A 21,333-nucleotide genomic window follows, 5' to 3' on the forward strand; every position below is an offset into this window, starting at 1 on the left:
AATATAACTGACCATAAAGGCTGTAAATAGATGCTAGATGTATACATTTAAAATTGGATTAAAAACATTGTGAAAGTATAACTAATGTACTACATTTCAATACGTTACAGTATCACGACATTGTACTAATTGAAATGGTTAGGTATAATAAACACTTAAGGCGTTAAAAATCCCGCCTTTTTGTAGGAGTTAAGTAGGTTAAGCTTTCTGTGACTTGGTTTTATATCAAAATGTTCATTTTATTTCCTCAAAATTCAAACCAGCGCATGACCAATTATGAGATATAGAGACCTCAATATATAGTTAAGAAAAAACCGCCTCTTTAATCTCTAGCTTGTTCAATTATGTAACACGTGTAATCTAAAACAATCTACGACAGCCACTCATCGATTATAAGCCATGTCGAAACAATTTTACAGGTGAATAAACATTAGTAAATATAATTTAACTACTGTAACAGTCTATGTGTGGTATAATAGTGTGATACATATTATGACAAGGTACACGGAAAAGATAATGATATAAAAGACCGCGTATTTAAAAAGAAGATGCTAAATAAAGGAACTTTGTTAGTCTCGTCTTCAAGCACGTTTAGATGTCTAATAGATTATTATCAGCGATTAACTAACTTCTATTAAAAAATAACTAATAGTTGACAACATACATAAAGACGTTACTTTGCATTTGTTAATGTTTATTTCTGCACTGATAGTAATCTTTTAAATATCGTATAGGTCTGTAAATATGTAATAAAGTGGCGTAAATCTGGTGACACTTGTTTTGGAACAAAATTTGGTCAAAGATTAATCTAAAAAGTTCTGTCATTATCTCTAGTCCAAGTTTAGGCTCCTTGTAAAGAATCACATTTATATTTATTTAATTGTGCTCTGTGATTTTTGAAAAGATCTATCACGGCAATCTCATCTTATATCATATTTCTCAATAACTTTTTTTTGTTTGTCTTATTCGATTAAAGTTTTAGAGTTTAATAAATTGTTTTGGCATGAGATTTTCTATTGAATATAAACTTTCTGTAAACATTGATACAAAAGGTATCGAAATTTAACTACAGTAACTTTCTCAGCTTCAGGAGAGCGTAGCGGTCAAGTTGAATCTAGACTAAAGTGTAGTCCGTGTACATTCGCTGGGGGCACCGCCGACACCATTCTCAAGACTCGCTACGCGTCACTGCATGCATCGTTCCGTCACACTTCCTGAAGGTGTACGATCTCAAATCACAGGTTAATGTTCATAACTAATATGTATATTACTCTATTATAGTATATTCATATGTTGATCTAATTTAGACGAGAGAACTTACGTACCCCGTGGTTAAGTTCGTTATATTAATTAAGTCACATATCGTAACTCGTGACAAATTTCTAGCAACAATATTTTTTTTAAATCAAAGAAGGTGTAGAAACATCTAATTATTAACTAAAAATATATCGATAAACGTAGAAATGGAAATTTTGTAAATTTCACTAAAAATATTATATATTCTCGCAATGCTCATCTAGTTATTCGCATTAGATTTTTTTGCTTTAAATTTACAATTACTTTAGTTTGTTACCGTTATTACCAAATGTATTCAAAGAATATAAAATATGCGACAATAAAATCAAACTCGGCACAAAAAACCCTAAACCAGATAGAAAAGATAAGGTTAAGAAAAGAACATAGAAAAAGCATCCAAATTGTTCCCCTTTTTATTCCGATTTTATCTAAAAGTAGTAAACTGGATTATCGTTAACAAAAACCATTTATACAACAGTTTCTAAAGCCTCAAGAGTCAAGACATTGTACGTGGCGGTAATGCGGCATGCACCGTGCGCGTAGGCCATACTTTCCCCCGACCCAGTGCCCTCTCTACCGACCTACAATCTTACAATTCCGTAATGTCTCAGATTTTATTTGTAATATACTTACACGTACTGTTTACAGTTACATCTAATAATCTCACTGATTGTCCAGTGCGATGGTAATTGATACCGGCCAGCGTGTCTAACAGAAAACGTGATGTTATGCCTGATAACTTAAATTATGGATATACGGAACGGTGAATATATTCAAAAGTAATAAGTATGGTAACATTTGGTCAAGGACCTTCAAATGTTTCAAATAACTTTAGTTAAACTGAATAAATATGGCAATAAGATAAACCCAAATGTCAAAATTAATTTATAGTTAAAACACATTTCACGCAAAAAAAAATATATCCCATCAATACCATCCAAACAGAGTCGATGAACTTTTAAAAACCTGATTTGGTATAATGTTTTAAATTTTCTAATCCCTAAAAGAGTAATGACTCGTAACACAAGTTTTTTTCAAGGACTTGTATTTAAAGTTGCATATTAAATACGATGGGATTAAAATGCATATTTTGTTTATCGCAATTATAAATACATACGTCTAACACTAGTTGAGTGATTTTCTCGATCTAGATCAATTACTTTGTTAAGATCTGGATCATATATAAATTATTGTAAGCTGTTCATACTATTGTTCAGAGTGTATTATTAAACTGAAAATTGATTTTACGAAAATAATATGAGAGTTTTATATCTTTTGTTATTTTCACACGTATAGAAATCTTTAGTTTATTTTAATTGAGAGAGCCGAGCAGCAGAGTTATGTGCAATGATGAAAACAAAGAAATAATGGTATCAAAGTCTTTTGTTTGTATAAAGAATTTCATTATTTCTTATTATAGAAATTTTAGATTACAGTAGTAACATAGAAATCCTCGCTAAATTATTTTCAAATCGATCTTCAAGCACCAACGCGGCTTCTCGCTGGCAGCAGAATTAATAATTAGTAATTAATGAAGTGACCTACACTGATTTTCCTATGTATATTTACAGTGAGCTCGCTTCCTTAATCACATTTCAAAAAACCGGATAAAGTTAATAATTGTAAAGGAAATAAGGTTTTAAAGTTATGCAAAATGAAGAAAATGTCTCGGCACCTCGCGTGATATTAATTGGATTCAACGAGCGAATCATTCAATTACTAAGATACATTTAAAATGATTACCTGAGAGTACATTTTCGTGTTACGGACTCTTTTATGGTTATTTAAGATTATGCAAAGCGTTAGATATTAACTAAATGGAATCATTAATTTAATTTTAATAATAACATTTTTCATATTCATATGAAACCGAAAGAAATTTCTTTGAATTTGAAAATTACTTCTTGTAAAAAAATTAGAGGGAGGCAGAAATGTCTGCCTACTGCAGCGTACTATACGCCCATTCTTGTGTAATAAAATCAAATAGATAAGATCATTGGACTATAATTAACTACAACCTGTTTTCTTTGAAAGAAACTGTAGCACATGTATTCTGTATATTACATGCATATAATTTATTACAACTATAAAATTGACCGATTTCATTTATTGATACGTTAAAATTATTTAAGAATCTTCGAAGATAGTTTTAAATTAAACTATCTGGGTGTTATCTAGTTCATTTCTAGTAACTTTTTATCATTATCAACTATTTCTCAACAAAATAGGGTCCCATAGAAACTATATGGATTTAGTCAGACAAAAATTTACTTTCAATTCATAAGATATTCATGAAAATTCAGTGCTTACAAAGGAAACTCACAACTATATATCTTAACGGTTGCAATTGACAAAAACTCCACTTTCACTTGTAGTTCAGGTTAATATTTGTGACGTTAAAGACATTTCAAAAATGAGGATTGATTGCTAAAGTCATCATTAATACTTATTATGCAAAACCGAGTTTGTAACGCTTTTAAATTTGACCGATAAAACTCAGTATTTTTACGATAATTTATAGAGGAGCTACCTTTATTTATACGTGGAGTATTTTTATTATCTAAAACGGAAAAGACTTATAATTGCTAATCCAGGTAGACTATTCTGAAGGGTGTCGTTTCTATTTGCTGTATAGGATAGTTCTGACGTATATAACATGTATTGCAATGCTATACGCAGGTAACACTGAAAATGTTTATAACTGGCCAGTTAGAAACATTGGTAATGAAAACTTTTTTGAATTTCAATTTTATAATTCTTTGGTAACTTAATTGCTTATTGCTTATTGCATGTTGTTTTTGTGAATTGGCGGCATATCTAAAACTCTTGTTACACGTGAAAATGAAATGAATGCAAGAAAATTTTCAGTCAATGATTAATATGATTTTCGTAATGGGCTTCTCAACAACAAAGCTATGATAGGCTGTGATTAGCATTTCTCAATGAAGGCCCATCTCGTGCCACAATTTACAGGGTTAACGAGTTTAAGCTTGGACATAGCAATCTCAATTATGAGCCACGAGAGGGTTGTCCTTTAACAACGACTACAGCTCTGATGATGCGGAGAAAGCGTAGGAAAATGCCATAGAAGAGACCCCTAAGTAAGAATGGGCCCACTGCTTTTCTCAGTGGTTCCATCGAATGTGACGATGTGTAGAGAGGAACGGATATTACTTCGAAAAGCAATAAAGTATTGGCAACTTTCTACATTAAGGTATTTCTCATTTTCTAAACATTTCCAGTGTTACCTAGGTATTATTGTTGGCTATATTAATGGCTCTACCCACACCTACGTATATCCATAAATGTACCTTTTAGTAAACCAATTCACTTCAAATACAAATGTAAAAATATTTATTCAATATCTGAGTAGGATTATCAGAACTAAGATCTGGTGTTATATGTATTAGCAATAGTCTTCAAATTTCACATACATGAGTCTAATGATATCGACATCATAGTGAACGAGTAACGTCCGATCGCGTCTTCACACTGACCTACATAACTTATGAATAAACGTGAAAGTGTACGACCATACGTCGACCCGACAGCCTCAAAGGATTTACTTTTCATTGTGATAACCTGCTACCGAATCACAGCTCAATACTTTTCTTTTAAAAATAATATAAATAGTGGTTGTTTGGAAGAAATCGCTCTAAAGCGATAAGGCCGCCAGTTGCTTTTCATTTAATTATGTTTAATGTTTTCCTTTTATGTAATGCAACGTAGTTTTAATAAATAAATAAATATCGGTTTTAATTCAATAAATGTTTGAAGACATTGAAAGTTTTCTTTTAAGTGTAATGGCGGTTTCAACTTCACTAATGAAAGGACGCAGCTAATAATATATTTTAGAATTTAACCTTAACTAATTTTATATTGTGATTATCGTCAATAATCAAGATATCATGAATATATATAGACTTTAGACATAATTGTGTTCATAATAGCACTTGTATGTAGGGCAATGAATGATTCGGGTGTAACGTCCACGGTCAAGGCCACGCGCAAAAAATCAGCAGGTTATGCGCCCACACATTATAATGCTTTGTATATTTTTTGCATATATGAGACCATTGATTTAACTATCAATGATATTATCTGATTGATGTGCTGTATTATGTGGATAAGTAGACAAACACTGAACAAGGTATAAAATAAAACAAAGAAATGTAACGTAATAAATAAGTTCATGTAGATTTATTGGAACAGTAATTTTTAGTCAGCTTTGCCCTTAAATGTCCGTTATATTGTTTTACAATCATAATGAATAATACCTTGTAATATACGTAATAGTACGAGTTTATATTTTACAAGTAAAAGGTCCAGAATGTAATTAAAATTTTTAATAACAAGTATCCTGGGCGAGCGATTCAAACAAGTTTCAAACCAGAATTAGACTCGTCTTTAGGCATCTTAAACTCCAATTACTATTTTGATTTTTTTATGTCCATTACCTTAAGTAGTACTTTAACGACATAATTATTGGTTTATCTCGATTTGCAAGAATACACTAAGTTTTTAAAGCAACTGTAGAATCTATGAATTATTAAACAACATATTAGCCATGTCGCAATGAAATTGTTTATACTATCTTTTCCCAATCGTTCATATATTTTAAAGACTTCAAGAATCTCTAAGGAGGAGCTTCATTTACTTATTTAAATATATATTTTTTTTTTGTAATTTTATTTAAGTCAAGGAAGAAGTGAAATATCAATATTTTAGCCTATCTAGTTGTAAATGAAGAATAAAAAACCATGAAGTATTAAAATCCGAATAAAATGTGAAATCGGATAAATGGAATAAAAATATTTTTATCAAAAGGGTAATGAACTTTGTAATTGATATATATATCAATGCACAAAAACAACTACAGAAACAATCAAGATTAATTTTGCCTTTTTTAGTTATAGATATACCCTAAAGCAATTATAAACTGATAACTCACTTCAAACCACGGACATTAATCAAAAGGCTAATTATGTTTACTGGAATAAAGATATTGACAGACTAATTCAAAGAAACCTATATAGGTAATTGTGGTTCGTACTTTCCCTGAGTAAAGTAATTTCAGTAAATTTTCTATGATTACTTGAAACAAAAAAGCACTAATCATCAATCGGAGCGGAATAACTCACACGAGTAATGGGGTAAGGGACGGAGATGTAATTCGCTAGTAATGACCGTAATCATTTTACCATCTTCCATGGCGTTTACGCTTCGGTCTTAAGACACGGTCAATCGTGCGAATGGTTGCAGCGTTGCACTTTAGGCCCTACAATTGTCTGCAATTACGAGCCCTCAGCAGGTTAAATCTAATTATTTCCGTAACTTCCGTCACTTAGTTCTGAGCTAAGTAAAAATTTACTTCATATTCTTTCTTTTTTTTAATGAATTCGGCCCATACCCTCAACCTTCCCAAGAAGATAGATGGATCTGACGTGACCTCGATTTCGATAGTAGTTAAAAAAATAAAAGATAAAATTCTGAAGAACAAAAGTTTTGGTAGTTTTTTTATAAAGACATTGCCCTCAAATATATATTTTTTATTAGAGTAAACTCTGAGCCATCAAATGAAAAGCACACGCATAAAAAATGTTTAATATCACAAAAGTAATTAAGTTAATAGACATTCAATGTTTATTAACGTCTCGTTAATAAAGTTTTTGCGACGAAGCCTTGTTAAGCAAAAAGTAGACTAATCACTATTGCTTCCTATGGGTTACGTATGTTGTAACTAGTTTTCATTACTTTTCCCAGATCAACTTCTAAAATTGGAGATGGATAGGAAACGTGACTAATTAATGTTAATTCTTCATTAAATTACATATGCAATGAACGAATTACAATATTTAGATGAAGATGTATGGAATAAGTCAACATTTTAGCGAAATTAATAATAATTCTGTGTTTTAAATGTGGTAATTTAAGAATTATAATTTTCTAGTTATATTACCTCATTTTATACATATCTATGACTTTATTATATACTTATAAATTTGACATACCTGTAAACGCAGCACCAATAAATAGATCGCGGAGTGTCAAATTTGACGTCACTGAACAGTGTTCCAGGATACCTAAGCACTGAACCCGAACCGAAAACAGGTACTTAATTCGGCACTCAGAGACGGGCGCGCAGACACGGGGCACGCCAAAGCGTCTCAAACGGAATGAAATGGTGAAGAAGACGCCACCGTCTTATATAGACGTGACCGTAACCTGACGCCGAATAACGGACTCCTATGCTTGCGGACGGCGCTTGAGCCACGGAAATAACGTCCCTAATGCGCAGACGCAACGCTTTTCCAACCCTTTTCATGGCGAACGTACAACGAAATAATCTTCTAATGCGTGCAACATTGCTTATAGTTATGTAGTAAAAGCAATTCGCAAAAGATAATGTATAGCCAATATTGGTTCAACAGCTTAAAGGTTAACTGACTTAAAGTCTCCGTGGTTTAGAAGTTAATGCATATGTGAAAATAGCCAGAAGGCAATCATAAAAATCTTAATTCCCTAAACATCTGCTCCATGCTAAAACATTTTGTATGGATATTCACCATTTTTTTAATACGACATTATAATTAGTCTTATCATAGTAATGTTTTATATTATAATAGATTGCAGGTTTTTTAGGGTTCTTTGGGTGATTTCACGAAATAAGACAAAGAAACATTAATTCGATACTTAGTGCTAGTTGCGACCCCCGTATGTCGGTGAGAGTCATATATGTATATATGTAATTAATAAAAAGATGATGTAAGTCTTACATCATTTATACACGGGGAATATAATAGAAAAAGATTTTAAGAAACAAAAGATTTTCACCAAGAAACATTTCCTTTTTAGGTATGCGTAATATGCTGATCAATTAATGGCTTCAAGAAATATTAATAAACAAACACAAAAAGTATCCTTATATTCCCTAGAGGTTTACGTAACTTAACCAAGTCAACGAACTGGTTTATAGATTAATACCAATTTATTGAAATACTCCAAAACAATATTTAGAAAAAAATCATACAGCGTCAGAAAATTTGCTAGTAATTGTAAATACATGTATATAAAACAATTTGTAGTATTTACATCGAGACTTTATCCTTGAAATACTGTCAAAATATCGAAACAGTTATAAATTTCTCATGTGAGATTTTTAGTTCAAACTCTATTTAATCACGTATTTACAGCAATAAAAGGAGTAACAAAACTGCAAAAATTAAATTTGTAATTTATAAAAACTTAAAAACATTATTAGAAAGTTGTGATTCCGTTGAAATTATCACAATCTTTTTGTAAATAGGTCAGCTTTCGTCTTGAAATTAGCCCTGTTTTTTGTTGCATTCTTAATTGACAAAATAATGAAGCGCTCATAAATATTTTATCAGTAAAGGTTTTTACTTGCAAAGACACCATTAAAATTGATTTTTTTAACAATTATTTTATTTTTAATAAGAATTTGACATATACAATTATGTAGTTACTGCCATGTTAAAAAAAGTAGTCGTACGTAGCTTCACTTCAGTTATACTTATTAAATAAAATGATATGCTTAGGTAGGACTAAATTAGACCTACGTATATTTTAATTGGTAAGGTTTCTGTTATTCATAAATAACAATTTAAAAGGTAATATACGTTATATGTCTTGTACATACGACATGTATATAGGGTATATTCTTTATTATTATATGCTTGCCCCAAGGTAGATAACGTTTTTTAACAGTTCGTTCTATCTTATATAGATATTGATTTAAACTGTATTTAACGATTTTCAAACTGGTAACTAATAAGTATTTTGCTTGTAGAGTAGAATTGTATTTCATCATGTGGTCCAATTCATACCGCGGGTTTAGTGTCAATAGTCACTGCTCCTTTACGCGTGAAATATAAATAGAATATAGAAGGCATTACTTAGAAGAATAAAAACAACAATAAAACATGAGAACAATGACACGTACATTTTTAAACGTTCCTGTGCTTTCCCAAAGAGGATTTAAGGCCAAGTCTACTATCGCAGTGAAAGTTAATATGTCGATTCATGTAATTCGCGTTGTCACTCATTTAAGAGATGAAACTTCAAATTACTTTGAGCACGATAGAACTCGATTTATTTTTATTTACCAGAGATTCAATTACTCACGTTTGAAATAATTACCCTCTATCTTGCCGACGGCTTCATTTATGAAATAAAAATGTAATGTTGCATTAAATTATACCTCCAGGGTCTAAGCCAAAGTGGAAACGAAATAAAATAAATGTATCCAATATGTATTATTGTTTTATATGTTGGTGTCATTACTGCGTTATATTGCCTTACTCTGTAAAAGAACATAGTGAAAGGTTATTTTAATGACCCCTGGTCAACGATATGATAGATTTAACTTTAAGTAAGTGTTAATTTTCTCGTCCAAGACTTTATAAATTGTTCTTTAATGAGTGGCTGATCTTTTTGTGAATAATATAGGTTATTGTGTTAATTCAAACTAAATCCATTAAGGCAAGATTGTTATGATATAATTAGTGTGATTGCATCTCACATTCACTTGTTATTGATCCATTTGGGTTGGCTATGCTTCCTCTTAAGAGGTTCATATGAAACTTATATAATAAAAGGGATGTATGAATTGAAGTTTTCTACACCCGTGAGAGATTATTTAATTTTACTTTACATTTTTTATAGAAGCTCGCACGGAAGTCAACGGATGTTTACAATAAAATGTTTTATTTATTTAAGTCAATGTTGTGGAAAAATGTATACTTACTTAAGAAAATCCCGTTATTTATATGATACGTATTGTAAATTGTCTCTGTGAAGATATGAAAAAAAAATAAACACAAAGATTTTTAAAATGTTTTATCCTTTAATCTTATATCTTAATTTTAGTTTACAACTGTAAGTTTAAATCTTAATTTAATCTGTGGACATGACTGTTTCACTTCATTTTCGCGCCTTTTATTTGTTGTAGATGTTTTGTTCGAAATTCGAATTGCGTTCTCTCCAGCCTAACTAGGTCGTGAACACTGATAATAAGTACTTTTACTTTGAGAGATCGATTATTAATTTTGTTTTGCATTGACTTGCACATTTACACATTACCAATATGTAGCGTGACCATGTTATTAAAATGTAAATGATAGTGCCTATAAAGTGCGTATCAATTGTACTAGTCTTAATAAATTGACTCAGCTATAAAAAAGGAAGGAAGTGGACATACTTTTTTATTTATATTTTTATATTATTATTGTAAAGCTTTCATTTATCTTTAATCGTTTCTCTGATAATAAAAATTAAATAATTCAGTTGAAATTACGGTTTCAAGTTTTATAAATTACAATATATGAAAAATTTAAATATACGATACTTAGTATTATAAAAAAATACAAAATAATAAAACTTTATACTGCCGGTCATCGATATAACAGTAACCTTATCTTAAAGTTAATTCTCCATTTAAAAAACACGCAATATAATGTGACCGCATTGCCACAAAATAAATATCATCTAATGACCTCATAACACAAAGTGTACTTCGCTTTAATTCAAATGACATGTTTAGCAGATAGCAAGTATACTTAATCTGTGACTTAATCGTCGACTAACGGTGGCAACTGTAAAGCTTACCACGGACCACGAGCGCTAAATTTGCCGAAACACCGTGATCATAAACGGGAAATACTTTAATAACTTTAACGCATTTAAGTCTTTAACCCAAATTTTTACAACTATTCGACTGAGCATAGGAATGCTAATATGCCAGCCTTGGTATGAATGCCAATGTATTGAAAATTGACACTTTATTGACGACGATTTCTTACGGTTAAATATAGGGTTACATATGTAGTTTTAATGCGCAACAAGGATTTAAACTTTATTAAAAGTATCTTAGTGATTTGGGATTGAAATACTAATGAATGATAAATTATATTAAATACTAAACTTATAAAGTAAATGCCTATCCTAACATCAGTTATGTTGCAAATATTAAATTCAGACAGCTTAGCCAAAACGACATTTACCTCATGATATTATTTTTCAATGCACAAGCAAGTGACTTTTATGTACACATTACCAATATTACATGTATTTACAGTTACCACCACTAATGCAATACTGTATCTTAGCAATTATTAATAAATATATACGTATTTGACAAAGCAAAATCGATAGAATGTTCAGACTCTTTTCTGAATTCTCTCTGCGAACATTAAAAAATGTCGATGAAATCGGAGACAGTATTGAGCACGCACAAAGTCATTGTTCATATTAAATTCTTTCTTTCGGTGTAAATAGTAAATAGATAGAACTTATATTAATGTACTGCCAAGTTGAAAATACACAACCTCCGGTTTGAGAATCGTATGTCGACACTGTTGCTACTATTCTAATTTAAAAAAATCAAAATATATTATAACTTGGTTGCTTTGGTTCTACTGTTGGGCGGGTACCATCAATCAAATCAATCCTTGTAATTTAAAACGAAACTTTATCTTTACAACATGTAATTTAAAATAGTTTGAAGGGAATTTACACACTTGTATTAATATCATGTCAACTACACTTGTTAATTTGAAATATAGGTTGGATACAAAATATAAATATTTTATTCAGTTCCCTGTGTATATAACCAAATATTTGGACAGTACCCCACCCACTTACCATGGCTACGCCACTCGATATTGCCAAAAGGGAAATTCGTGAATCGCTCAGGTTTAGTTTGTTTGCTACACATTGTCTTGGTGTATCGTTTACAGCTCCTAAGAATAGGATATTAAGAATATTTAAAAATGCACTATTTTTCACAAGCGTTTCGTTTATTATTCTCCACGCGAGTTCAGATGCAGTTAATATAGGGCTTACACCGTTTTCCGTTGAGAATGTCGTGCCACTCTTGCATACACAGTGCTATGCAATATTTAGTAAGTTTAAAAAATGTAGAAATGTACAAAATACCCTTCTTTTTTGTAGGTTTTGTTTAAATCTTTTTACATAATAAAATTTTCAACCGTGATATTTTAACTAAATTAAAACAATGCAATTATTATTTGAATATACTATCATGATGTTAATTGATTGTTTAAACAATTTGAAAGGGCTAGTTTCTTTAAATCAAACGTTTTTTTTACATTCTGATCCGCCTGTTCGATATAAGCAAGTATATTTTTCGTTATTGTTTTATAAAATGTCGAACCCATAAGTGAAGCTGGCGACTGAAGTATTACCGAACCAATTCGACCTAGGGGCCTTCAAGAAAAGAGCAAAGCACTCGCGAGCCCTCTGGCCTTGAGAGTGTCCATGGGCGGCGGTATCACTTAACATTAGGTGAGCCTCCTGCCCGTTTGCCCCCTGTTCTATAAAAAAATATATTTAAGATGGCACTATAACCTAACATATTTTAAAGGTGCTATAAAGGCGTGTGTATTATGGTACAAGAAAACTGTGTTTCAACAATTGCTGACTGAACTTGCTGAAATCTGGCCTGTGCCTCCACTAACGGCTGAAAATCAAAGAATCAAATACAAAAGTTTGAGTACTTTGCGTAGAGTTCATGCTTGTAAGTATAAATTTTGTTAACGTTTTTAAAAATAACTTCGTTTCACACAAACAAAATGTTAACGCGGAGTTTTTAAGTTTTTACGAAGTGACACATAATAGAATTTCTTGCGATAAAATAAATATGCATTGTTCTTTTAGAAACAAATTAATTGACTTATTTAATAACACACCTTTTTTTACTTTTAAGTATAGTGTGCTTTTAAGTGTAGTTGCAGATTTCTTATTTATTTAAATGTTTTAACATGTTATACATGATAATAATATTAATATAGCAATGAATGTTTTTTATTTAAGGGTACTTCGCAATTAACCTATGCGGCGTGTGGGTTTATAATCTGACACCGATATTTAAACACTATTATCGCCGATACAATGGTGAAGAGTCTCAAATCGGTACCATTTGGTCATCCTGGTATCCTTTTGACAAAACGCAACCAGTTCCCCACTTTTTTGTTTACCTTTTCGAAATCCTAATGGGTATGTAAGGTATTTCAATTTTAAAACACCGTTTAAAATACCAGTAGTAATAGTAGTAGGTCAAAATTTGTGCTAAAAATTAATTTTCTTTCAAAAATATTAAATCAAACTATAATTTTTTTCGAAAACAGCTCACTTCGATATGCTTTTTTCACTCTGAATGGGTATTAAGTTCTTGAAATAAAAATAAGCAATTATTATCTTTGTAACCGTTTTCGTTCTACTTTCAGCCTTAATCAGTGTTTTTATTTTTAATTCTAAGTACTTTTTTAAAAACGCAACGCGTTATACCGTTGACAACGATAATAATAATTAAAATTTCCAGTTACGTTTATTTTAATAAAAAATACACTTATGTCATTACTACCTTTGCTCAAATCTTCTTATCGTTAGGCCGATATCTCCTTTATAATTAGGAAATCTAAATACATATTTCAAATAATTATTTTTCCTCATAAATTGGGATATAAAAAATCCGAAAATTAACGTAAACCAATACAAGATTAATTGTATGATAAGCTTCATTTCAGGTCAAGTGTGTGTGTGGATAACATTAAGTATGGATTTATTATTTTCGGGATTGGCAAGCCATATTGTACTGTTACTACGTTTTCTTCAAAGCCAACTTAAATCATTAACAGTTTTAAATAAAACAGAGAAGGAATATCATCAAGAAATTGTTAATTGTATAAAACTTCACCAACGCTTAATTAGGTATTGTGTATTATTTGAAGAATTTTAGTCGGTCTAATGATTTTTGGTAAAATACTTTTTGTCATTCGTAATTTCGTCGAACAATTCAGTCCCGATTGTGTTGGACTATGGTGTGGTATACCATACCTTTAAATTAAGAAGAATGGTTTTGATACTTGGGCAGATTATTATTAAATAACCTCCATCTTTTTAGATATTGTTTTGATATTGGTGAAGCTTTTTCATTCATAAATTTAGTAAATATCATACTCAGTTCAATCAATATATGCTGCGTTGTTTTTACCATATTGGTAAGTATTTTATTTAAAAAAAACTGAAACTTTCACACAGTAGATAATATACCCGTAAAAGTTACGTAAATAAAAAATTTCTATAAAAATTTCTTACCCTAAAGTTTTTCTAAACATTTGTAAAACCTAAAAGCGGCCGTTCGTATTTTTTTTGAAATAAAGGCCTCATTATCGACATATACATATTATTTATCACAAACAAAACACATATATAGCACATCATACTTGAATATATATAATAGTGTTAAATAAAACATTTCAGGTTTTGGACCCCTTCCTGGCGGTTAGTAACAAACTCTTCTTGGTGTCGGCTTTACTACAAGTAGGAATGGTCTGTTGGTACGGACAAGATATAATTCATGCGGTTTGTATATTATTTTTAAACGTTTTTATGTTCTTCTTTATATACTCATTTATCACCGACACCTAAATGTAATGGGGCACATCTTTAATTATGTTTAATACTTTATTTTGTTTCTATCATTATGTTCTGTATGTATCGAGAGGCTAAATCCTATACCATTAAAGAATATGAAAAATACTGAGATTCTTCTGAGCCTCAAGTTTGTTAATTAATAGTTGTATTGCAGAACTCAAATATTTCAATAGCGGCATATAACAGCGGATGGTATGAAATGACGCCACGATGTAGGCGTGCACTTCTCTTCATGATACAAAGGTAAGTCAACTAAATGCTATATTTTCACCCCTTTAATATAAAATTCCAATGTTGCTTTATAAAAAGAAATCATTCAGTTTAGTTTATCTTTAGGATTTGTTCCGTTTAATTTGTAAAGTACACCCGATTTAAAAACAACATATTAATAGGGTTTTTTTTAATGTCTGTACTACATTCGTAACTTATAAGTGAAATACTTTTAAGTAGAATTGTCTTTCTTCTTTAAATGTGTACCATTATGATTTAAACCATCGAAGTCATATTTGCGAATTGAGTCATTGCTTATTCCGCTTTTGCAGAACACAAAAACCAATTGGATTCACGGCTATGAATTTTACATATATATCGTTATTGACGTATACGGCGGTAAGTAGCTTAAACATATCAGAGTAACTAGGAATTAATTTAAAAGGCCAGCAACCCATTAGCGTGCGTAGCAACAATTAAAATAAGTCATAAATATCCAAATGAGAAATAATTATATATATAATTAATTATATGTATTTATAATTATATAAGTAATATCTTACCGCACATGAACCATTCTTATTTGATTAAATTTCTCAAACATATTTACAGTCTGCAAGTGTATAAGTGTAATAACGATTATTTTTTTCAGATAATGACACGTGCATATTCCTATTTCGCTCTGCTCTATACCTTATATAATAAAAACCAAGGGTCTTAAAGGAATCGTTTTGAGCAGTAGCATAAAGTATAGTAGATTAGAATAAAATATAAGAAATGTTAATTTATTCCGAGTAAAAAAGAGAAGTATCTACACTTACAACCACTGGTTTAACGTTATAACTTTATTAAATATTTTATTAAAATTAGTAACTATTATATCATATACCTGTCAAAATAAAGCCATTAATAGAATAGAAAATCTGTATATATAATAATAATAAAGGCCATTTATTTCCAACAACCTTACATAACATTTTTATGTTATAACTATTCATCTAAAACTATGTTATTGGAACCCCATGTAGGGTAAAGGTCTCCTCTAGTTCACTCCGTGCTCTTTTATTTTTTACTTTTCTGCTCCAGTCTTTACCAGCTACTCGTTAATGTATCTGTTCCTTGGGTGGCCTCTTTTTTCTTATTCCCGTCATGGCCCTTCCCATGTTGTGGTTTCTAATGTCACATCGACACACACAATTCACATTTTCACATTTGTTGCATTCGTATTCTATAGAAATAAAAACGTATTAAAAATAACCGATATATGAGAACACCTTGTTTTAATTGTGGGGGCGTTACCAAACAATATAACATTTTTCTATTAACTTCTAGTAAACTAAAACTAAACTTTAATGTTTTGAAAAATATAAAAGAGCTTTTCCTTTTCAATTGCATTACAACAAATAATTTGTAAGCTATAAAATCATTTAAAATGGAAAATGAAACTCTGGCGAAACAAGAAATTAAGGATTCGCTTAAGCTTAGTAATACTATTTTAAAACTACTTGGTTTTACGTTAAATAAACCAGCAACTGTAACTTATGCTGTTGTTCAAAAATGTTTATTTATTACCACTATTGTTATCATCACTATTCACGTTCTTAGTGAATTGGCGTGTCTCTATGTCACATCCATAACTACGCCACAGGTTGATCAAGTAGTTCCTTTACTCCACATAGTTGGCTATGGAACATTGGGTAAGAAAATTTTCTATTCCTATGTACCTTTAATGAATTAAGAATTTTTTAAAGATTTTAATTCTCATGCAATTTATAACAAACTGGGGTTGATAAATATTTTTTTTTGTAAAGAATTTATGTATGTATTCTTTTAATAGGCGTTACATTGAAATCTTAAATATATATTTTTTTCAATATAATTTAAAACTCTACTGCATTTCTTAGCTTAGTCTTAGATCGAAGCATTATCTCGAGACGATCTACCTACTACCATGTCACTTGAAATAAATTTAAACACCTTTTTGTTTTAAAGGTATATTGAAATTCACTGTACTATGTTCCAAAAGAAAAGTGTTTGCACAATTATTGAGTGACCTGGCCACAATATGGCCGGTACCGCCTCTTGTGAAGGAAGCTCAGAGTTTGAAGAATAGCAATTTGCGAACTCTTCGTCTAATGCACAGCTGTAAGTATTTTTTTTATTACAATCAAGTATGTAGGTGTTATAACACGACTTACTGCAAATGGCATATGGGGTTTTAAAATAACACTGAAAATGTTTAGTTAATATGTGAGAAATAGTACGAAAATGCCATAGAAGAGACCCCTAAGGCAGAATTAGCCCACTGCTTTTCTCAGCGGTTCATCGAATGAAGTGTAGAGAGGAACAGAGATTACTTCGAAAAACAATAGAAGAATTGACAACATTCTATATTAAGTCGGTTTTCATTTTCTAAACATTTTCAGTGTTACTTGCTATAAAACATAAGCATCAATATAGACGCATAATGTGCCTGTCCTATACGTGGGGATACAAGGCGTCGCACTAAGAGCACATATATAGTTTAAAGACATTTGCTTTTGGTTCCAGGGTATTTCGCTTTAAATGAATCCGGCACACTATTTTACATCATAACTCCTATAGGTTTATATATATACTACCATATACGCGGACAAGCTTATGCCATAAAGACAGTTTGGAAATCTTGGTATCCATTCAACATATATCAACAAGAATGGATTCATATATTAATTTATATATTCGAGATTTTCTCTGGTGAGCTGTCAATCATTATTAATGTTGCTGTATTTAGTCATTTGAATAGCTATAGCCTACAAAACAATTATACGAATACGTCGTAAGTCCCAATAATAATGTTGGGTGCTAACTCACTCATCGCAATTGCTCAACCCAGCTGACCCAGCCAAATCGTGCCCCAAGCGTTGCTGGACTGGTGCCAGTGTCGTTCACTATAACCTTTTTAAGTCCGGCCAGACGATTACAGCGAATATCTATTGTCAGCAACTATAAACCATGGAAAAGCTAGCTGCTAAACAACCAAGGCTGGTCAATCGCTCTAGGTTACTTCACAATAACGTTGGATCACATACTGCACAACAGACTGCTATTAAATTAGAGGAGTCTCAATTGGAATGTCTAAGACATCCACCTTAATCCCCGGACCTTGCTCCAACAGATGATCATTTTTTTCGAAAATAACATAACTTCTTGCATGGGAAAAAAATCAACTCCGCCATCAATGATTTTATTGATTACCGTCCGAATGGTTTTTTAGTTAGGGTTCAATATACCTACCAATAAAAAAGTGCATAGACAGTAATGGTATATATGTATTTGGATTCATTTAAAATCTACTTTTGTATTCCTTCCATACAAAAAGCCTATTTCATTTGTAAGGACCTAATATATGAAATCAAACAAATCAACTCAAAGTAGTAATAAAACAATATTGCTTAATATGTTTCGCTCCAAGTCGACATTTTAAATATATATTTCAGGACAATCATGCGTATGGGCGATGATCGGTTCTGACCTTTTGTTTACTGGAATGGTCAACCACATTATATTATTATTAAAAATTTTACAACAACGTCTCAGAAATCTAGGCAGAACTGAAAGCTCTAGTGAAGATGATGGCAAGAAACTTATTGAATGTATCAAACTACATCAAAGGCTGATTAAGTATGTAATAGTTATAATTCATTAGAACTACTTAAAAATATGAATACCAAATACGTGGCTTTTATTATTTTTACCTTAAAAAGTAGTTGAACTATATTATACTAGAATTAAAGTAACTAACGAAGGAGTATTTACAATATTCTTAACCTACGTAGTAACAATAATAATAATTAAAAATGGATAATAGAAAACAAAAATAAATTTAAACACTTTCTTTTGTGGAATGGAAAACTATGGTCCAAGAGTCTATTTCAAAGGGAGCAAAATCACTTGTAGAAAAAATTTATATTATAACCGATTATTATTTTCCGCCTACTTTGCTACCGATCTTGCTTTTCTGCTTGTCCGGATGTCAGGCGAAATAAATTTATACTAAAATTATAATTATTCTTATTAATTTCAGATACTGCAAAGATTTAGAAAATGCCTTTTCTCTCGTCAATCTTATAAACATTTGTCTTAGCTCTGTTAACATCTGTTGTGTGCTTTTCGTTATAGTGGTATGTATAAATCACCAACCACATTGCTATAGTAGTTAGCATGTCTGTCTCTAGATCTAGGGTCGAAAATGTAATATGTCATTGCGGTTCTGTAACAAGAAAATTTTTAATTAGAATAGACACCCCTCAATTAGGAAATATAGAGAGCAGCGGTGCCTGCGTCCAGACTTATGCACTAATAACTCCTGCGGTCAGTCTCAATACATAATAATAGATAGCATACCGTGGCAAATTCGGTCTGAAGAACTTTCTTAATATTATCAAGGCATATCATTATTAGGGCCCTTCTGAATAGGAATAAGTCATTATACATTTGTTACAGTTAATAGAACCGAGATTAGGACTGAGCAACAAATTGTTTTTTGGAGCGTCCCTTATTCAAATTGGTTTAATTTGTTGGTACGGCGAAGATTTAATTCAAGAGGTGTGTATTTTCAGTAAATATAATTTTAATCGGCTATGCTAGAATTACGGTATTTTGGGGCGCGGTAATATCAGAATTAATAAATGTAAACGTTCTTACAGTTAACCTTGTCTTAAAGTCTGTATATTATCTATTCCAGAATGCGAATATAGCTGAGGCAGCTTATAACAGCAACTGGTATAACCTTAATCCTTCATCAAGACGAAGGTTGGCATTTCTAATACAGAGGTAAGACAGAGAAAACAAATGAAAGTTTAGTCTTTATTTCAAGTTACGTTATTATGTTGCGACCTGAAGTTCTAGAAGAATTGGTTACTGATAAACAACACAAGCAGCAACGTAGAATTTTATTAAACTTCACAAATAACCCGCTTCAAGTATTTATCCATGCTATTTCTTCTGGTTTCCATTATTTCCCCTAAGTCCATACATATATGTATATGTATTTAAAGCCCTCGTCAGAAGTAAATTAATTAATAAAGTTTTTTTATAAATGTGACGAATACTTAAATGATCCTAATCCTTGGGATTGATTTGCTCCAGTTCAAACAATTTGTATTAAAAACTTGGCGATTGAAAAGAATGGCGGAAAGTTTCTTGCAAGTTCTTCTTGCCCGCTCTACGCCCTTGACTTGCGAACTGGTAGTAAATGTAAATTTACAATTAATTTAAATTTTTTGACATTCATAAGTGTACTTGTTTACCTAGATGAATAAAGATATTTTGTTGTTGTTGTTGTTATACATTCGCATAGACTTTTTCCAAATTACTATCACTTGTGTGCATTGTGGTGCCAAAATAACTATTGCAAAAATATTGTCAGTACATGTATCTGTCACCATCTAGTGTAATGGTTAATTTATGTTTCAGAGCACAAAAGCCGATAGCTTTTACCGCAATGGGCTTCACCAATATTTCACTAGTTACGTATTCTGCGGTAAGATTTTTTATAATACCAAAATATATAGATAGCAATTTCTTCAATAAATATGTATATCTTTAATATAAAGGATCCGTCTACAACGCCTGTACTTTGTTTGATGTCCTCGAAAACTGCTCAACTAATCATATGATGGTGCATACCCGTAAACCCGTACTGTTTAAATATTTATCGCATGGAATCAAATTCTTTATATATGACACCCAACTGTGAAAGACATTTGTATTTGCCATAAGGAAATCATACATAGCGAAGTATGCCGCAACTAATTTCAGTACAATTTTAAAACATTTCTTATTTGCAGATTCTAACGAGATCATATTCGTACTTCACTCTACTTTACACAATGTATAGTGAAGGTTAAGTTACGAAGACACCATTTTTACTATAATTATTTGTGCATAAATTTTACACAAAACTTAATCCACTAACTTATTGTAGATCAAATAGTATTTATTAAATTGATTGTTGTAAGTAAAAAGGTATGGATATTAAGCAACATTAGTAAAGGAATAAATGTGAACCACCACCTACAATTTTACTAATCACTGCGATGGGCCATCGCAGTGATTAGTAAAATTATTTAGTGTAACCCGCTATAAATGAGGTTATTCTGGCCGCTAAAGATCCGCACAAACTATTTCAAAAAGTAAGTCCGATTCTTCTACACTACTTTTATAAAACACGTATTATACATAGAATAATGTAACCAATTATGTTAAAATAAATATTTCACTAGAACTTGAGTTTTTCTTACTTTTAAATATGGATAGGTTTTTCAAAGGAATCCCCTATTTAGCGGGGCGTCGCATATCAATCAATCC

At 31.1% G+C, this 21,333-nt stretch overlaps 3 protein-coding genes across 3 annotated transcripts in view; 2 read left to right on the forward strand and 1 right to left on the reverse strand.

The window, feature by feature from the left end:
- LOC110993766 overlaps positions 1 to 7,483 on the reverse strand; it is a 43,205-nt gene extending 35,722 nt beyond the window's left edge. The window contains exon 1 of the mRNA XM_022260134.2: positions 7,308 to 7,483. The gene's annotated coding sequence lies outside the window, so the exon portion shown is untranslated. The remainder of the gene's footprint in view (positions 1 to 7,307) is intronic.
- LOC110993767 (odorant receptor 4-like) lies at positions 1,091 to 15,744 on the forward strand. The gene is made up of 9 exons (XM_045630485.1): positions 1,091 to 1,241; positions 12,701 to 12,853; positions 13,150 to 13,332; positions 13,863 to 14,046; positions 14,240 to 14,336; positions 14,599 to 14,700; positions 14,927 to 15,015; positions 15,315 to 15,381; positions 15,635 to 15,744. Exons 1-9 carry the CDS (start codon positions 1,193 to 1,195, stop codon positions 15,701 to 15,703), a joined length of 993 nt encoding a protein of 330 aa, XP_045486441.1. The 5' UTR covers positions 1,091 to 1,192; the 3' UTR covers positions 15,704 to 15,744.
- Positions 15,745 to 16,376: 632 nt separating this feature from the next.
- On the forward strand, positions 16,377 to 21,213 carry LOC110993749 (odorant receptor 4-like). The gene is made up of 9 exons (XM_022260114.2): positions 16,377 to 16,679; positions 16,975 to 17,127; positions 17,533 to 17,718; positions 18,462 to 18,645; positions 19,049 to 19,145; positions 19,468 to 19,569; positions 19,709 to 19,797; positions 20,440 to 20,506; positions 20,814 to 21,213. The coding sequence occupies exons 1-9, from the start codon at positions 16,415 to 16,417 to the stop codon at positions 20,871 to 20,873; spliced, it is 1,203 nt and encodes a 400-aa protein (XP_022115806.2). The 5' UTR covers positions 16,377 to 16,414; the 3' UTR covers positions 20,874 to 21,213.
- Positions 21,214 to 21,333: the final 120 nt, after the last annotated feature.

This window comes from Pieris rapae, chromosome 12, assembly GCF_905147795.1.
Source record: "Pieris rapae chromosome 12, ilPieRapa1.1, whole genome shotgun sequence".
Classification (NCBI taxonomy): Eukaryota; Metazoa; Arthropoda; class Insecta; order Lepidoptera; family Pieridae; genus Pieris; species Pieris rapae.